The 13,165-nt window shown below is 41.4% G+C and overlaps 1 protein-coding gene across 1 annotated transcript; it reads right to left on the reverse strand.

Annotated features, from left to right (window-relative positions):
• Positions 1-2,550: 2,550 nt before the first annotated feature.
• On the reverse strand, positions 2,551-13,010 carry si:dkey-16l2.16 (ras-related protein Rab-35). The gene is made up of 7 exons (XM_041238814.1): positions 12,482-13,010; positions 8,261-9,557; positions 5,754-5,804; positions 5,300-5,423; positions 4,703-4,827; positions 3,880-4,004; positions 2,551-2,875 (listed from the first exon to the last, which is right to left on the reverse strand). Exons 2-7 carry the CDS (start codon positions 8,319-8,321, stop codon positions 2,747-2,749), a joined length of 615 nt encoding a protein of 204 aa, XP_041094748.1. The 5' UTR covers positions 8,322-9,557; positions 12,482-13,010; the 3' UTR covers positions 2,551-2,746.
• Between the last annotated feature and the right edge of the window lie 155 nt (positions 13,011-13,165).

The raw sequence follows: 13,165 nt of genomic DNA on the forward strand, positions 1-13,165 counted from the left end.
CTGCAGTTACAATGTAATTCAATACAGTCTAGTCTAGTGATCTCAAACTGCAGTTCCAATGCAATTCAATACAGTCTAGTCTAGTGATCTCAAACTGCAGTTACAATGAAATTTTACAACCCCCCCCCCCCTCAAACTGCAGTTAAATGTAATTCAGCTACAGTCTAGTCTAGTGATCTCAAACTGCAGTTACAATGTAATTCAATGAAAGTCTAGTCTAGTGATCTCAAACTGCAGTTACAATGCAATTCAATGAAGTCTAGCACCCCCTCTCATATGCAGAATGAATTCAATACAGCTAGTCATAGTGTCTCAAACTGAAAGTTGCAATGAATTCAATGTCTCCCTTGTGAACTCAAACTGCAGTTACAATGTAATTCAATACAAGTCTAGTGATCTCAAACTGCAGTTACAATGCAATTCCATAAGTCTAGTCATGAAAACTGCAGTTACAATGTAATACTATTAGTGGCTTCCTGTAGTTACAATGATTTTTTGAAAGCTGCTGAATAATGTTCGTTATATTGAATTGCACCCCCTCTATTCCAGTTTCTAGAGTCCAGTGAAAGCTGCTGAATAATGTTCCCTTGTTATATTGAATTCCACCCCCTGTGAACTAAATAAAAGATCAAAATTCGGTTCATATAGAATGTTACTTTTGAAAAATTTTTCCAAATCTATCATGAAATTCTTACTGTGCTACTATTATGGCTTCCTGTAGACAATTTTTTTTCTGGCGATTGTCATTTTCCAGTTTCTTTTGATTACAGGATGTTAAATAAAAGTCTTAAAATTACTGTTCATATTTTTATTTTTTTTTTATTATTTTTTACAATTCTGGGTCAGTTAGTAAAACATAAAACAATTAGGATGTTTTCAGTCGCTATTTATTTTTACACACAAAAAAAAAAAAAAATTGTGCAAAGAGAGAGACAGACAAGACAGACAGACAGACAGAGCCTCACAATCCTGTTCAGTTTGTCTCTACAGTATAATCCCTTCTTCTTGGTGTCTGTGTTAGTTTACTGCACTCTGAAAAGAGTTTAGTTTCATTAAAGCTGCAGACAGACAGACAGAAAGACAGACAGGCAGAGCCTCACAATCCTGTTCAGTTTGTCTCTACAGTATAATCCCTTCTTCTTGGTGTCTGTGTTAGTTTACTGCACTCTGAAAATAGTTTAGTTTCATTAAAGCTGCAGACAGATGGACAATTCAGTTAGACACCAAGAAGGAATTATATTGCAGCGAGAGTTATTTACTACAAAAGAATGAACAAAAGGAGAGAAACTTTGGGTTTAAAATCTACAATTTGAAACTATATTAAGGCTAATTTTAATTTGGCACCTCCTTTGAAGTTACAAACACCATTTCAAATACACAAGGACAGCCATCAAACTCCGTCCTTGACCCACGACGTGCCACTGGAGGAAGTGGCATCTTCCCGTCCTTTTAATTCTCTTTGAAACCTTATCGTTATTAAAACTTGCTCCTCGAAATGTCCCGAACAGCAGAAGTCTAAACGTAACACTGAATTCAGCGAAAAATAATACAGCCAATATAATACCGCCTAAAAAAAAAAAATTTCTTGGGTGGCGTTTCCTCCCTCTCTCCCTCCCTCACAGTGATGATAAAGGGGCTGCATTTCTACGCGGGCGAGAGGCGTAAAATTTCACTGCTTCGAACGCAGCTAACTGGACTGTCCTGCAAAAAATAAAAGCACACGCAATCTTCCAATTTCTAAAAGAAGAGTGAAAACATATCGATTTAGAATCAATCATATTAGATCGGATAAGAATTTGCGATCTGATCCCCCCCCCCTCCCAAAAAAAAGAAACACGATCGATACTGAATTGTGTTAATATGGCTGGAGTTATGTAATAGGAGACAGTTGGAAAAAACGTTTGTCCCTGTTGACCTGTCAAAATAAAATTAACAAAAGTGAGAACCAAGCGCACAGCGCCACCACTACTGATGGCCAAACTTTGTAATTGCAGTTTCCAGTTATAATATTTCACATTAGGGTGGTGCCAGTGCCTTTAAGTAGTATTTAAAAAAAATAATAATAAAGGTTTCCCTCACAAACACGTTAGCTATTTCAATTATAATCCTTTGTGACAAATTTAAAGTGTCCCATGCTAAAAATCCCTCTCTGATGCAAAAATGACACTTTTTCGAAATGATTTTCTGCAGCAGGTTTAGAAAGTGTGCAGATTAATACTAAGAGATGCCTGTTTTAATAAATGCACAGCACTGTAGCATTTCCCTGCAAAGCCGAAAATCTGCATTCAAAAAGGCAACAGCCAAAACGTTAGCCAACATTTTCAAATCTTTTGTTAGAAGAGATATCGGTCGCCCTGAACCCCTTTTCTGCATCGTCTGTGGATCAGTATATAATTTGGTCTTCAAAATTAAATCGCCCATAACTATTAAAAGCAGGGAATAATAGTGCTCAACTTCAACATTAGAAGAAAATCCAATGGCAAACGTTTCCACTAGAAGTCTCTCTCAGTGTCTTCAGTGTCAATTCAATGGCAAACGTTTCCACTAGAAGTCTCTCTCAGTGTCTTCAGTGTCAATTCAATGGTAAACGTTTCCACTAGAAGTCTCTCTCAGTGTCTTCAGTGTAATTAAATACAACTGTCCCATCTTTTCCCTCCATCCCTCTTCCCAGCTTTTTTGAAAAAAAAAAAAAATATTGTAAAGGTTTTTGTTAGTTTCCTCTCCCCCTCCTCCCCCCGTCTCTCCCTCAGCAACACTTCTTCGATTTCTTCTTGCTGGGCTTGTTATTGATCTTCACCAGATCTCCTCTCCTCTCCAGTCTGGCCTGTGATGCTTTCTTAGCTCGTAAAACCATCCGCGTCATTCCCATGAACATCTGAAAACAAGGAGCGCCGCCCGCAATTACCAATCAAAACCACTTCATCTATCCATCCGTCTGTCTGTCTATCTCTCCTATCTCTCTCTCTCTCTCTCCTATCTATCTATCTATCTCTCCTATCTATCTAGCTCTCTCTCCTATCTATCTAGCTCTCTCTCCTATCTCTCTCTCCTATCTATCTCTCTCTCTCTCTCTCCTATCTCTCTAGCTCTCTCTCTCCTATCTCTCCTATCTATCTAGCTCTCTCTCCTATCTATCTAGCTCTCTCTCCTATCTATCTAGCTCTCTCTCCTATCTATCTAGCTCTCTCTCCTATCTCTCTCTCCTATCTATCTCTCTCTCTCCTATCTCTCTCTCTCTCCTCTCTATCTAGCTCTCTCTCTCCTATCTATCTAGCTCTCTCTCTCTCCTATCTCTCCTATCTATCTAGCTCTCTCTCCTATCTCTCTCTCCTATCTATCTCTCTCTCCTATCTCTCCTATCTATAAATGAAGCAATTTATATATATATATATAAAACTGTAGTGTAAAAAATTGAAGGCATATGAAAGAAAAGGTTAGGGTTAGTGTTAGGGTTAAAAAAAAACCTTCAGCTGTTTAAAAAGAAAAAAGTCTTATTTTTTTAAACAGCTGAAGAGCTTTTGCCCAAAAACATCCTGAAAATAAGATTCATCTTTTAAGCTTTGTGTACATTTTTTCTTTCATATCTATCTGCACACACACACACACACAGTACACCCTCGCTATAATGCCCTTCATTTTAGGACTTGAATTCTGTCTCTGTTTCTCATCAACACACACTCTGGCCACTGGTCTTTAACCCCAGTTAGTCTTGCCTCGTCCCACTCCGCAGCCAATCGCCAGCAGCTCCTGTGTTCTGTGCCTGTCGCCCATAGGCTGTTTGACCGATGTGACACAGAGCCCCTCCTACTTCAATGTTACAATATCATTTTATTTTTGTTTTTATTTGGGGTCAATTTTACGAAGCTGAGCCGTCATTACCTCCTCCACATTGAGGTTCTCTTTGGCGCTGGTCTCGTACAGGGGTACCCCCATTGACTCGCCAAACCTGCGGGCGTCCTGGGGGTCCACCTGACTGCGAGAGGGGTCCTCGCTCTTGTTACCGACTGGAGAGAGAGAGAGAGAGAGAGAGAGAGAGAGAGAGAGACGTTAAAAACAGCGGTGCTCAGCTGAGAATGTCCAACACTGTGTTTAAGATTTAAAAAAAAAAAAAAAAAAAAAAAAAAATCTAAATCCAATGCCAAACCCTCACCCTAAATAAAAAAACAAAAAACGAACCAGTCTTTCTGCACCTGTGCCAATCAGACTCCTGTTGCACAGCAGTGTGATCCAGTCCAGGTTTTACTACCAGCTTGATCAGCCCCCAGTGTGTCTAGCTAACAAGCCCAGGTGTGTGTGATTATTAAACTCCTAGTGAAAGCAGGACTGGATCACACTGCTGTGCAGCGGGAGTCTGATTATTAAACTCCTAGTGAAAGCAGGACTGGATCACACTGCTGTGCAGCGGGAGTCTGATTATTAAACTCCTAGTGAAAGCAGGACTGGATCACACTGCTGTGCAGCGGGAGTCTCATTATTAAACTCCTAGTGATAGCAGGACTGGATCACACTGCTGTGCAGCGGGAGTCTGATTATTAAACTCCTAGTGAAACCAGGACTGGATCACACTGCTGAGCAATGCAGGGATGGGTTATGGCTTTCTGTACCTCTGCCACCACAGTTCTCCCTCTCTCCCAGGATCTTGCACGCGTTACACCCCTCCCTCCCTCTCCCTCTCTCTCTCACCCCTCTTTCTCTCGCTCACCCAGTATCTTGCACACGTTGTCGCAGTTCTGGACGATCTCGTTGAGCCACCTCTTCACGTTGACGAAGGACTCGGGATTCGTCACATCGTAGACTATGATCACGCCATGCGTGTTCCTGTAGTACCTGCGAACACGCCAACGACACGCCATCAACATGCAACTCCACCCACAGACCTGGAGCCCGTATACACTCTGCTATGGCCAAAAGCTTTTGCATCACCCTATAGAACACGCACAGAATCAGAATACACTGAAAAAATTATACATATTTCATAATATATGTATTATATATAAAATTAATAAAAGTTCTGGTCTGTTTTCCCTCTCCCATCTGTCCTGCTGATAAAAAAACAGGAAGAGCTATCGCATCACTTCCCGAGTTCCCTGCAGCCTCACTCTGGTTCCCATAGCAACAGCACCCGCTTCCTGTTTCAAAAGGAGAACAGGCTTTGGGTTATTTTTAGGCAGAAAACAATAGGATCTCAGTTTCAGTGTTACACTCCAGCAGCTCCTAATGTTTCATGTGTGCTGTGTCTTACCGAACCGCACAGTGCTGTATATATATAGTTCATTCATATTCTCTCTCTCACACTCACGTTGATGTAATCGTGCGAAACCTCTCCTGTCCCGCCGTGTCCCAGATTTGCAGCTTCACTTTCTCGCCGTCGATTTCCACCGTGCGAATCTTAAAATCCACCCCGATCGTCGTGATGTAGCTGCCTGAACAAAACAACACACTTAACTAGCTAGAACTACAGTTCCCAGCATGCTTTGTCACCTGTGCCAATGGTGTGGGATGCTGGGAGCTGTAGTTCTTTATGCTACACAAACAACCTCTATTATAAACACATCATGTAAAGAAAGCATTGCGATTCATCACTACGCCGCGAATACGTTGCAAACAGCATCGAAAGTTAGATTGGGGTGTGGAAAACAGCTGGCGTTGTTTGAAACTGCTCGAGTGTTTGAATAAGAGAGAGAAAGAGCTCCCAACACCCCAGAGAGTGAAGGGGAAAGAAAGTCGCTTGACTCCTAGGGCGTCTCTCTTACCTGAGAAGGTGTTGTCTGCAAAACGGAGCAGCAGACTGCTTTTCCCCACATCTGGAGAGGAGAAAACAGACAGGGTGTAACACTGGAGCCCACAATCTCACACACAGAGACAGAGTGTAACACTGGAGCCCACAATCTCACACACACACACACAGAGACAGAGACTAACACTGGAGCCCAAAATCACACAATCAGAGACTAACACTGGAGCCCACAATCACACACACACAGAGAGTAACACTGGAGCCCACAGACAGACATACATACAGACAGTAACACTGGATCCCCTACTCAAACACTGCAGAGACTAATGCTCATAATAATAATAATAATAATAATAATAAATATCAGCCTCATTACCTCTATTATCATTACTATGAATTATTACTGTTATAAGGGGTAATTAATTATATCAAAGTCTTTCAAAACACAGAAATACAACAACTAAGGGCTTGGCAATTAATTGCAGTTTAAAAAAACAAACAACAACAACAAAAACCCCTCCCTCTGTCTGGACTCTCAAGCCGTCCTCCGAACAGAACAGATAACCACAGAACTGCAGCGGGGAACCAAGAGCTGAAACTGAAGGACCCGCTATTATGTTCAGAATTTAGGTGCATCTGTCATATATTGGGTCATATTGACCGGATGCAATTTCAAACTAATTTAAAAACAGCCTTAAATTGATTTAACTGTTTTTATTTGCAAAGGTTCGACTCTTGTCTGCTCTTTTAGTCCAGGAGCTGTGATAAAACTGACTGCCAGCCTGGGACATTCTGGAGTGTCTTTACCAGCGAGATGCTGTTGCAAAACTGACAGAGAAAATGAGGCTCTGCCTTGTAGATTATATATTGTTTATCAATATATCCAGACAGGTGCAGCCATTCCCAGAGATAATAATACAAATATAATAATAATAATAATAATAATAATAATAATAACAAATTAAAGAAATCTATTCTTTTATTCCTGCACACGAAGCTACACAGATAAAACGCCACAGGTCACAGAGACCCAAAACATCTTATTTTGTACGCATGACCTGTTCTTAAAAAAAAAAAAAGACATGTCAAAAGTTCATGACCTCAACTTAGGAAAAGTTATCAAATATTATACAGAAAATGAAATGGGATTCTAAATCTAGCACACAACATATGTATCCGTCTGTCACAGCCTGTTGCACACCCTGCAGGAACATGTGACCTGTGTTACAGTCAAGGGGGACGGGGGCAGTCGTACTGTGCTTGGAAGGAGACTGTTCTGCTCACAGATGTGTAACGTTTACCAAACATCTGTTGCGTTAGAAACTGCTTTGGCGATGCTGTACTTGTAAACGTTGATAAGCAACATTTGAAATTGAAATAAAAAACATTTTGACAAGGGGAACAGCAGAAAGCAGCGCACGGCCTGGCTGTTTCAGATCCTTAAAAGCCGGAGAGGAGAAGGCACAGAGTTTCAGAGTGGGGCGTGAAGTTGAGGTTTTGTTTCTGTCTCGTTGCATTAACGGACGCGTTCTGTCCGACGCTTCTACTGACACTCGATAAACCACGTCGTTTTACTGATTACAGAAACGCTTCACGCAAGCAGTGTTTCGTACGCAACTGAATTATCTGTTTGACGGTGAGAGAGGGAAGACAGACAAAGATAGAGAGACACAGATAGAGATCAGACAGACAGTGGCACTGCAATAATGGTTCTGTATTACACTGAGGGGCAATGGCAGCACAAGTATAGGGCAGCTGCAATGGGGCGAGGCTGGTAGAATGGGACCACAGTGTGCCAACTATACCCTCAATGATCTTCAATGGCAATGCAGACAGACAGTGGCACTGCAATAATGGTTCTGTATTACACTGAGGGGCAATGGCAGCACAAGTATAGGGCAGCTGCAATGGGGCGAGGCTGTGATAGAGTTAAATACACAGATACCGTGAGAGAGGGAGAGAGCCAGGCAGCTGGGACGGACAAACTAGAAAGACAAACAGATAGACACTAAAAGACTGGTAAATGGATCTACAGAAAGTTAGACAGAGAGAGAGAGAGAGAGAGAGGTGTTAAACTGAATTAGACCGGGGTTGCTAGTTAAAAGCGCAAGTCTATTTTACTAGCATCTAACTTGGGAGTGATCCTGGACTGGAAACTACACAGGATGATCCAGCAGGCCATCCGGTCATTGTGCAGCTTCCTGTCTCATTAACCCTTGCAGCGCCGGGCAGGAAACAGAGCAGTGTTATTGCAACAAAACAAGAACACAGGGACGGGAGTCAGACTCCTGTTGCACAGCAGTGTCGCCCAGTCCAGGTTTTGCTACCAGCTTGATCAGCCCACAGTGTGTCTAGCTAACAAGCTCAGGTGTGTCTGATTATTAAACTCCTAGTGAAAGCAGGACTGGATCACACTGCTGTGCAGCGGGAGTCTGATTATTAAACTCCTAGTGAAAGCAGGACTGGATCACACTGCTGTGCAGCGGGAGTCTAATTCCCAACAGTGAAACAGACTGAACATACTTGAGTCTCCAATAATGAGCAGTTTGAAGAGATGATCATAATCCTTGCCAGCCATTCCCATTTCCTTTTCCCGGGAATCCAAGAATTTTCAGGTTCCCAAAACGTTCAGAAAGCCAGGGAATTCCTCCCCCCCACACACACGATTTCCAATTTTTTTCCCCCCTCCTTCAGAGAAATTCCAGGAAAATTTTCAGAGTTCTTTTTTTTTTTTTTTTTCCCCCCCACCTACAAAATTCCCCCGGCGGGAATTCCAAGAGAAGGGTGAAGAGAAACTTGACCAGTTGTTTGGAAATCCAACAAATTCTCCAGTCACTTTATTCCCAGGTTTGTTTTTTTATCCCCCAAAAAAAAATTCCAAAAGAAGGTCGAATGAAAAGGATTCCCAGTTTTTCCCCCCAGGAAAACAAAAAAAAAACAAAACTAAAAACTCAAAATTCCAGTTTTTGTAATCCCAAGAGAATTCCAGTAATACACTTTTCTCCGCGCAGGAAATCAGGAAATTCCCAGTTGTAAATTCCTTTAAAACACACACACACCAGATTTCCTTCAGATAAAGTTTTGCCGTCTCCTTTTAAAAAAATAATTGTTTTTGGAGAAAATCTAAAACATACACTTTGAAACAACGCAATGGCCAATTTTAGCGCTTTCTATCAAATTAAAAATTTTATCAATAATATTTAAAGGCTAGAGGTTAGCATTATTATTATTATTATTATTATTATTATTATTATTATTAATAATGCAGTTTTACTTCTAAAACTGTCAAAATTCTCAATTTTTTCATTAATCTGTTCTTAAACTTTACCATTTAAACAAACTCAATTTCTGACTTTGTGTTATTTGTTATTTTTTGCGTTATTTTTGCGTTATTGTTTTGTGTTTTTTTTTATTTTCATTAAAACGTTTTCTGTGTTTGTTTTTTTTTTCCTCCCCACCCCAATTCTACAATTTAAAATTTCAGTGTTTTATTTAATTTTAAAAAGATAAAATTAAAAAAAAATCTAAATATTTTATTGACACCCAATAATATCAATTCTATTCGTATTATTTCTGGAGTAATTTTAAGAAGATTCTCAATTTGATTTCAACATATATTCAGTCTGTGTGTCTCCCTTTTTCTTAGATAGATAGATAGATATTTAACGCAACACTTCATGAAGAAATCAATAATCAATTTCTTTTTTAAAAAAGTCCAATTCTCATCAATGGTCCTCTCTTCTTTCCTTTGCCTCTTTCTTCGATGACCAGGAATGTTATCTTTCCGTTTCAAGAGAAAAACGTGGAACATTCAAAATTCCTGAAAAAAAAAAAAAATTGATCAATTATTATTAATTTAATGAAGCCAAAACATGCATCACTGCTTCACTATTTTTTGCTGGGGCTCTTAAATTTCTGATCACAAGATCCACTCAACAAACAGACACTTCCAATCTCTCTCTCACATACACTGATGAAGGCACTAGAGCTGCTCTGCTTGACTCAGTTTAGTTTCAGTAACGCTGATGAAGGCACTAGAGCCCCAAACTAGAGCTGCTCTGCTGGACTCAGTTTAGTTTCAGTAACGCTGATGAAGGCACTAGAGCCCCAAACTAGAGCTGCTCTGCTGGACTCAGTTTAGTTTCAGTAACTCTGATGAAGGCACTAGAGCCCCAAACTAGAGCTGCTCTGCTGGACTCAGTTTAGTTTCAGTAACACTGATGAAGGCACTAGAGCCCCAAACTAGAGCTGCTCTGCTGGACTCAGTTTAGTTTCAGTAACTCTGATGAAGGCAGTAGAGCCTGCTGCCCGACACTCTCTCAGTCTCCTAGTTATTTTTCCCCCCCTGTAGTTTAGGCTCTGAGATAACGATGCAGGCGTGGTTCACATAAAGATCTTTCGCTCAGCAAAACTGCACACAAAGCGGCGATTGTTCAAATGCTGCGCAGTTCCAGATTTATTTGCACTAACTCGGCTTCTAGTCGCTCTGTTTGGGCAATAAAAACAGCCAAGACAGGCAGGCAGGCAGACATGTACACCAGAGAGAGACAGCGACACACACACACACACGAGAGAGAGACACAGAAACACGACAGACAGAGACAGCGACACACACACACACGACAGACAGAGACAGCGACACACACACACACGACAGACATAGACAGCGACACACACACACACGACAGACAGAGACAGCGACACACACACACACGAGAGACACAGACACACGACAGACAGAGACAGCGACACACACACACACACACACACGAGAGAGAGACACAGACACGACAGACAGAGACAGCGACACAGACACACACGAGAGAGAGAGACACAGACACACGACAGACAGAGACAGCGACACATACACACACGAGAGAGACACAGACACACGACAGACAGAGACAGCGACACACACACACACACACGGAGAGAGACACACACACACACACGAGAGAGAGACACAGACACACACGAGAGAGAGACACAGACACACGACAGACAGAGACAGCGACACACATACACACACGAGAGAGACAGCGACACACACACACACACGAGAGAGAGACACAGACACGACAGAGAGGCAGTGACACAGACACACGACAGACAGAGACAGCGACACAGACACGAGAGACAGAGACAGCGACACACGCACACGAGAGACACACACGACAGACAGAGACAGCGACAAACGCACACACACACACGAGACACAGACACACGACAGAGACAGCGACACACACACACACACACACGAGTGAGACACACACACGAGAGAGAGACAGACACACAACAGACAAACAACAACGCACACACACAAGACACAGACACACGACAGAGGCAGAAAGACACACACACACCTCTCACTGTTATTTCAAGCCTGTCCTTTAAATTGTGTTTTGAACAGCTGTGTTGTTTCCAGTGCCTAAATTAGCCTGCCTGTCTCTCTGCGGGAGGGGAGAGAGAGAAGAGGGAGAGGTGAGAGAAAAGAGGGAGAGGTGAGAGAGAGAAGAGGTGAGAGAGAAGGGAGAGAGAGAGGGAGAAAGGTAAGAGGAGAGAGAGGTAAGAGAGGAGAGAGAGAGAGGTAAGTGAGGTGAGAGAGAGAGAGGTGAGAGAAGAGGGAGAGAGAGGATATCTTCACAATGCTTCTATAATAATTCTGCTAAGATCCGGCATTGAGTGCAGCCCACCTCTTAATCAAACACAGCTCTCTATTTGCAGAGAAAACAAATCTTGTTCAGTTTAATACAAATATGACAGGGTGACTTAACACCGAGGTACAGACAGAGAGAGGAAGAGAGGAGAGAGAAGAGAGAGCAGAGGAAGAGGAGAGAGAGGAGATAGGGGAGAGAGACAGGGTGTGGAGAGAGACAGAAAGGAGAGAAGACCTCATCTGAATTTTGTGATTTCTTTGTAATTTAAAGGTTTTTTCTTCTGTGATCTATTTATAAATATCTTTCGTAACAATAAAAAGGTATTTTGCAAAATCAATCGTCTGTGTATTGATGTGTGTGATTTTGAAATATAAATATATTGAAAACTGTGCTGTCTCTGTCTCTCTCTCTGTATGCGTGTCTGTGTGTTGGTTTGTCTGTCTGTATCTGTCTGTCTGTCTGTGTCTGTATCTGTCTGTGTCTGTCTGTCTGTCTGTATCTGTATCTGTCTGTCTGTCTGTCTGATGTCATGACCTTAACAAGTTATTTTAATAATATCTGCAGCAGCGTTGACGAGGGAGGGAGTTACATTAGCAACGGGTTCATAGGGTTTAAAAAAATAAAACAAAACTGGATCAGGACAGAAACGTGAGGCTGTCAGGGCCAAAGCGAAGTTCAACTTTAAAATGATATTAAAAAAAAAAAAACGAAGAAAATCAAAAAGGAGCATCTCTGAAAACAACGAAAATAAACATTTTCACTTTCAGTGTTACAACGCCTCACCAATCGGAAGAATGCTGTTCTTCATAAAACATTATTTATTTTAAATTGTGTTGAGGTAATTTATATAACAAAAATTAGAAAAAAAATACAATAAATCACATTCATTTCGCAATTTTTTTCGTCCCCTTTCTGTGGAATGAAATAAAACTGTAATCGATAAACTACATACAGTATATATACACCGAAATATACATGGATATAAATACATATACACACACATACACATATATATATATATATATATAATATATATATATATATATATAAGGAAATATTCCTTTAATAACGTCACTTCGACACTTACCCCGAATTTGCCACACCGCTACCATATAAACAAACCAATTAGGCTGATACTAACACATATTTGTTTTTATATGCCAAAACAAACAAACAAAAAAAAAAAAAAAGGAAAATATAATTCCTCTAAATAAACAAACGCCGGTCGAGCAGCGGTCTGTTTTCACGCCGTTCCGCCGGCTCTTCGCTCCCCTCTCCCCGCACGACTCGTCAGGAAACTGCCCCGACTCTCCGCTACCGCCCCGGGCCTGTCGCACTAAAACAATGCTCTCCACTTTCTTTCTTTCTTTCTTTCTTTCTTTCTTCTCTCTATCTCTCTAAACTCACATGACCACTCCTTCTTTTCTCTAGTTGTCCCGAATCGATTTGCATTAACTCATGCATTCCTGCCTCCGCCCACGGCGCAGCGGACGCCATCTGTTGCCAACCGCCCCGCCTTTCGCGGAACAACCCTGTTTTTTTGTTTTTTGTTTTTTTTTGGTTTTTTTTTTTAATTGTCAATCCCATTACGTCGCTTCAAAGCAACAGTATTGTATTACATGACATTAACAACACAGGCTAGATCAACCAACGTTTACAGCGGTGAGCCCCAGCGCCACCTAGAGCACAGCTAGCGCACTGCCAGCAAAACAAACACAAAGCTTGATCCGAGTGTCAGATTGCTAGACGTCCCACCAGCTCTTCTATAAAT

This window comes from Polyodon spathula, chromosome 50 (genome assembly GCF_017654505.1).
Source record: "Polyodon spathula isolate WHYD16114869_AA chromosome 50, ASM1765450v1, whole genome shotgun sequence".
Classification (NCBI taxonomy): Eukaryota; Metazoa; Chordata; class Actinopteri; order Acipenseriformes; family Polyodontidae; genus Polyodon; species Polyodon spathula.

Bases quoted from the DNA above. Each gene is read 5' to 3' on its own strand.
- si:dkey-16l2.16 (XM_041238814.1), bottom strand. From the start codon at position 8,321: ATGGGAATGGCTGGCAAGGATTATGATCATCTCTTCAAACTGCTCATT. The intron at 5,805-8,260 runs GTATGTTCAGTC...TCTCCTCTCCAG, and splicing joins GCTCATTATTGGAGACTCAA to ATGTGGGGAAAAGCAGTCTG. The intron at 4,005-4,702 runs GTGAGCGAGAGA...CTCTCTCTCCAG, and splicing joins CAACGTGTGCAAGATACTGG to TCGGTAACAAGAGCGAGGAC.